At 40.9% G+C, this 6,692-nt stretch overlaps 1 protein-coding gene across 1 annotated transcript in view; it reads right to left on the bottom strand.

Moving 5' to 3' along the window:
- Positions 1 to 6,692, bottom strand: part of LOC108573259 (rho GTPase-activating protein 100F) — a 36,460-nt gene that overhangs the window by 7,610 nt on the left and 22,158 nt on the right. Inside the window, exons 2-6 of the mRNA XM_017935653.1 lie at positions 2,918 to 3,031; positions 2,189 to 2,371; positions 1,546 to 1,704; positions 1,100 to 1,329; positions 645 to 903 (exon numbers count right to left, since the gene is read on the bottom strand). Coding sequence (XP_017791142.1) covers positions 645 to 903; positions 1,100 to 1,329; positions 1,546 to 1,704; positions 2,189 to 2,371; positions 2,918 to 3,031 — 945 coding nt within the window. The remainder of the gene's footprint in view (positions 1 to 644; positions 904 to 1,099; positions 1,330 to 1,545; positions 1,705 to 2,188; positions 2,372 to 2,917; positions 3,032 to 6,692) is intronic.

Here is a 6,692-nt window from a genome sequence, read left to right as displayed (position 1 = left end):
CACAAGTCTATATATCAAGAAAGAGTTGGTGGTTTCTTTACCTGTGTGAAATCCTGGTTAATATCAACGTAGCATTCATTCATAGAACCGATTAGTCATGTGAAACACGTGGTCGAAACACGAGCGAACTGCGAACCGTCTACCCTCCAAGTCGACATTTAACAATTATTTAAAATAAGAATTTATACTTTTTCTTTAGATAAATTAAGGGACTTGGAAACTGAGACGATGCACAGCATACTGATCACTATCAGGAGTGTCTCGAGACATTGCCACGAATTCACCACTTTCTTATTCGAATCGCTATCGCAATTGAAGACAGAGAAGGGCAAACAAGTGTCAACTTGGTGCAGACAGGTATATGAAAGGGTGCTCGATCCACATCGTCTAGAACATCTATGTGATCTATATCCAACTGCAGGTGGAGATTTCTTGATGGTTGTTCTCATTAAACTTTTTTTTCTTGCACTTTATTATCCTGGATCACTTCATTTTGTTGCATTAATCCCTGTTGAACTTCATCTGGATTAAAACTTCCCCAATATAACAGCAAAAATGTGCAGTGTTTTCACATTTTTCTTGGTATTAAACCTCGACCTGCGTCAGAGTCCCATGAAATAGCCAGATGGTCCCATAGTGCTTACTTTTTCAGCCAAACTCTCCAGAGTTTTAGGATATCCACGTTCATATGGTTGAAAGTGCTGTGTTGTGGAGGGTTTTGGCTGGTGTGTGATCACTGGTGGTGGTGGTGGCTGGTATGACCAGTGTCCCTCTGGTCTGGAGTTGTAGTACAGATCACCATTGCTGGATCCTAGGTCCTGACTAGAGCCCAGACCTGTCAGTCCTAACTTAGATCTGGAAGGCAGCATCTCACGACCATCTCCAAGTTTACGATTGCCATCTCTGGAATTATGTTGATTAAATTATGTTAAATTCAATGGAAAGAGCAATGGAAAACGGTTTCTACATTTGTTTGGGACTAAATGAAACCAGTTACAATGAAGTTTGAATTAAAATAAAAATATATCAATCTAAAAAGAGTGTTATTAAGTCATTGTTATTTCACAGAAATTCTTGAAAATTGTAATTGTTTAAACACCTGACGTGATTGCTCATTGCATGGTCACTCTCATCCTCATTCAGCTCCCTTTTGATCACCACAACAGGTGGCGCCTTATGTTCTGTTTGTCGACTATGCGACACTGGCTGATGTTGGCCGTGTCTTGTCGCCAGAACGAGCCTCCTGGGTATCGACATGATGATCACTACGTCGTCCAGGCTCATGTGTGTCACGTCGACCAGATTCACCGCCAGTATTTCGTCCCCAACCTAATTAAAGAGAATAAAAAAAAAATAAAAATCTCACCTAACTCCAAGTAAAATCAAATTATTGTCATATTATTTTCACAGATAAATTGAAAAGTCAGTGGATCCTAATTGAGTAAAGTGTCTGGAAGATAAATGCAACACATTGTAAGGTTAAATTGGCCACGCTTGGTGGCACAGTGGCAATTAAACGGTTTCAGGGAAGGATATGCTTCTCACTTTCAAGCAGCCACTGTTGTACACCGCGGTCTCCAGAGCTATCCTCGAGATAAAGACGCCGTCGTTCCTGTCGACGCCGTTGCCCTCTCGTATGTAGAGTCCCAGCGTCTGTCCAGGCCTTTTGATTATCTCGACAAAGTGGATGGGTTGTTTTGGATCCTGAAACACACCGTGTCACCGAGATAATATCCCAAGAATATCAGAGAAAATTTTATTTTTTTAAATAAGGATTAGAAAACAAGTTAAATATTTGCCTTCTTCCTTAGAAACTGGTTAATTGAAGTTGTATGGAAATTACTCAGAGGGCCCAAATTTGAATAAAATGTAACATTGTCATAGAAATTTTTATAAATTTAGCTCTTATTGTGAGGAATGGGAATATTATACTTGCACAGTCCTTCATAATTATTCTTTCACCTATTTATTCGTATTGTTCTCTATTTTAAATAATTTACAATTGCTCAGTGTCTTATTGTAAATTTTTTTTGCAAATTAGACATATTGTTAGATAAAGTACAATTTTATCCCAGAAACTTTGCCTTTATGTTTCCTTTAAAAAATTAGCTATATATTTTTGAATGAAACGAAAGGAAATTGTTGGCTAAATGATTATGAGGGATAGTGTATAGCTTCAGATCTACACCTGCATGGCGATGAACTTCTTGCCCGCTTCGGCCGCCTGCCTGCCCATTTGTCGTGGCTCGATGACCCGGACAACCATTTCACCTCTTCGTTCGACAGTTTCGAGGGCCGCTGCTGTCGAGGCGTCATGATCGTTCTCGACGGTCTCGATCTGCTTGAAAATTTCTGTACTGATCCCGCTCACCTGCAACGACAAGTCCTTCCACTTCAACCCAACATATCATATTCAAGCATCTTTATATTTAGAAACTATTCCAGTAATCAGAAAAATAATATTAATATTTCAAGAGACTTTATGCTTAACATTTTACACTATAACATTTTGTAAAGCTGTCAATTATAATGCAAACACTTAATTCTATGTTCTTTTAATTTTAAGTAATACACCATAAAGTGATGTCTATATCTGTATTGACTGATAGATCCACTCCTGTTGCTGGAATCGTTTCATGGAGAAGGTGAATTGATCTGGTAGTTCCCCCTAATCTGATTCTTATCTTCCACTGGTCTATCCTGTCTACTTTATTTTTGTTCCAGTAATTAGATTTATCAATTGCCTCCTAAGAGATCTAATCATCCCTTAGGATCAGGATGTAGTAGGATATCCAACCTTTTTCTGTGGAATTTCTTTCTCTAAAAATGAGGAACATCGAAGATGATTTCTTTCTTACAAGAAAGGATAGAGTCTAGTGAATTGCTGGAGACAAAAATTGTCATTGGTGCCAACTACCTTTCTGAAGTCTCCCTGAATGACCATTGGGGGTGGTTCCTTGGGGCGCAACTGGTTGGCAGGTGCTTGCCTCCCAGGACTTGCGCTGATGTCTGTCACTTCCCCCCGGCCCTCCTGCAATCAAATTAATACCATAATTAGCACCACAGTTAAGCATCACATTAAATCCTAACCTAACCTATGATCGTCATATTGCAAGAGTGCTCAAAATCTGTCTTAAGCATAAAGAGATGTAAAAATTTCATTAGCAGTAAATAGAGATTACTTCTAATTAACTTTAAATAAGTAAGAGCATCCAAGTGTGTTCTACATTAAAAAAAAAAAAATACAGAAAATTCATTAGGTCAACAATTTAACGAGGAAGTAAAGCCATATATATCCTATAGCAGGTATCTAAAATACCAAAAGAATATTATTAACCCTAAAAAAATTTGTAAAAGTTATCTAATTTTTTTTTCGTAATCTGTAGTTGTCACATCAGAAGAGCGTTCAAAGCATTTCAACTGCAAAAGAATTCATCAGTTCAATAGTAAGGCTTAACCAAGACCACATGTCCTCCAAACACGTGACCGAAGTATGAAAGAAAATTTTCTTTTCAACAGATTCCCAAGTTGTACATTATCTTTTAATATTACAACAGAATAACCGTTCGCTGGAGCACGGAGGATTGCATTGGGATTCCTCCATTGGCTTAAAAGCCCCGACTAAATCAGGCTAAACGTGACAGGGAATTTCTTCGTGTCGGTTGCACGCGAGATTCAATCAGCGGGCTGATTAGAGGCTCGTGAAAATTGCAGGCGCCCTCTCTCTCGTGGAAATTACGTGGGGACAATCAGAAATGCACACGTCCCATAGAAAAAATTGCTTCATTCTTTTGTCGGTCACCAATGCAAACCCACCAACCAGGTGCGTATAGATGATAATCAGACCTTGTGCAAACAGTAATTGTAATTTTCTTAAATTTTTTCCACCTTCAATGGACTTATTACTAGCTTTATGTATCAACAGTGGATTTAATTGACCAATTAATGTTTTACAACTAATTCTAGCTCTGTTATGCTTGCAATTCCTTGTTGCTTATAAATTAGTTAGGCTAGGTTCCTTCAATTTTGTGATTGTTTTTCTGTATTAGAAGATAATAAATTAATTATACTAATTTAAACTAGCACAATAATTGGTGATTTGGTATTTCTCACATACACATTGCTTGTATAGATGGTAGAAAAATTTATCCTCTGGTAATAATACTTTTTCTTCCTGGGAAGACACTTTACAATGAGGTAAATATTAAATTCCCTCAATTGTGCACATCTTGAGACCAATAAGCTTTCTTAAGCTGATCAGGGTATGCAAAAGTACAGTTGATACAAGTACCTGCTGATAGAACTCATTAAGAGTAGCAAACAATACCTGAGAGGCAACCGCTTGTTAAGGAAGGTGCTTCAATTAGAATCAGTCAGAGACAGCAATGTTCCTTTCTGTTACAGCAGGGAACTTAAATCTTTATGCAATAGTAAGCTCACTGATGATCTGCAGTTGGCCTAAACTTGGTAGTTTAGATGAAATTTTTTTAGTTTTAATGTATATGTACATGGGCACATCATGCTCTAATTTTCTGGCAATTTGAGGAAGAAATTGGACTTATATTCTCAGATGTAAATTATCCTGGTATTCTAAGGGTAGTACTGATAAGTATCTACAGTACTATGGTGATTTCAGTATTAATAACACCCACTGATCCAAATCTTCTTCCAATCTTAGTCTCTAAATAATCAAGATACAAATTTCTCAAAAATCGTAATCTTCCTTAGATTTAATGTTTTAGTGGGTAAAAAATTTCAGAAAATCTCCGTACATATTAGCCTACTAGCCTACAAAGAATACCCTCAGGGTTGACAATGCCATCATTCAACAACCCCACAATGTACCCACCAATAGTACACCACTCTACACACCCATGGGCCAACCACATGTTAATCACCATAAAGGGATCTCCCTCTCTTCCAACTTCCTCCACCATTTCAAATCCCATCACACCAATGCACACATCCTTTGAGATACTTTCTCTCTCTCTCTCTCTCTCTCTCTCTCTCTCTCTCTCTCTCTTACACCTTGCTAGCTACACATCCGTGAGGACACGCACCCCGTGGAGGCATGTAAAGAGGATGAGCCACGCGGCGCGGTCGCAAAGTGCCCTTTTGTTCGTTGACGTCTCCTCTTGATGATGATGATGGCCACCAGTGACCAACAGCAGCTCCTCAGCCTTGCTGGTGCACCCCTCCTCGTCGACCTCAGTCGGTGTCCAGGCCCTGTGCTCCTCAAATCGTCGTCTGGAGGGCACCAACTCCGTTATTCTGGTCGCTGTACCCCTATCCATGCGTGGGCATGCACACACGGTGCTCCAAAAAGGAGTAGCTAGTGTAGAACACGCAGAGGTAGACAACTGGGCCACCACCTCCTCCTTCCCTCCACCCTTTTTCTTTTACCGGTGTCCTCACCGTCACTGGGAACCGAATTGAATACGATTTTTGAGGGAGCCTAACTGACGACGAGAAGGTTAGGCTCGAGTGTCCAATCACGCGACACAGGTACGACGAGGATCACCAGTTTCGCGGCGGTGAAGAAGAAGCAGCAGCCACACATCCTCGCCTACCCCATGCTGGCTAATATGGCGGGAAGGAGCGCTCAGGAGCGTACGAGGGTGCGCCTGCGCCCCCACGGCTCAGAGAGACGACGACGCCGGGAGAGAGCGGAGTGTGGGTGAGTATCGACCCGACGTGACGTCACCTGACTCCCTTCTCCCCATTCTCCGGCAACCCCTATCCCTATCAAGTTCTAGCCTACGAGCAGGGCTGGCTGGCAGGCTGTGGCTGTAGCTGCTGCCCCGATCGCTCGCTCTGTCTATCGCGCGCATTCTTGGTTACGCTGCACTCGGTTCTCGCTCCGACCACGTCTCCTCCGGATACATTCTACGTTTCCTCGCGGGCTATATGTTTAGACCTCCTCCCTCCCCTTTCTTTCGCAATTTCTGTCTCTCCTTCTCTTTTTCTCTCAATTTCTGAGGGAAAGAAGTCTCTCTCAATTTCTTTTTGTCTCTCTTTCTTTCTCTCGGTGAAGAAACGTTTGATTTCTAACTACCACTGCACTTTCTGAGCCCCCATTTCTTTGCAACTCAGGCTTCTCTTTGAATTCCTTGGTTGTTGAATTGTTTGAGAGGTGGGCCTCTTCTTTGGGCATTAGGTTGAACAGCTTCTCTTTGAATACCGAGTTGACCGTCCCCCTGGTTTTGATTTTGGATCTTTGTGTATTAGATTAGGTTTCAACATTGGACTTCTGACGATTAAAATTAAATAGTCTAGCCTTGAAACTGTAACGATTAAAAAATTTCTTAAAATATCAGGACACGCTTCCCCTTTCCATTTAAGTTTGCAGTATAAAAACAGAAAGCTCTAAGAAAACGTAAGATTACCATATCAGACAGAAAATAATCTGTTCCAATAAGGTGCAAAGCTGGAACTGGGATCCTCCGCTAATCTCCAAACCTGTTTTCCTTTCCAGCCCACTAGACACTGCCTCCACATCTCACTCTCTATCTACTGCTCTTCATCATCTCCAGCTATCAATACTCCTTTGTGCTCCTCCTTTCTTCATTTCTCACGATTTACGCCTATCTTCCCCTTCTTCACCACGCCCCTCCATACTTTATATTTGTCACCCTTCACAGTTCGAATCCTCAGTCATCGATCTTCCCATTATTTTTACTTCGGCCCATTTC

Source organism: Habropoda laboriosa, unplaced genomic scaffold (genome assembly GCF_001263275.1).
Source record: "Habropoda laboriosa isolate 0110345459 unplaced genomic scaffold, ASM126327v1 scaffold134, whole genome shotgun sequence".
In the NCBI taxonomy this organism is placed as follows: Eukaryota; Metazoa; Arthropoda; class Insecta; order Hymenoptera; family Apidae; genus Habropoda; species Habropoda laboriosa.
The sequence above is the reverse complement of the archived record's forward strand: the minus strand, read 5'-3'. Positions and strand labels throughout refer to the sequence as shown.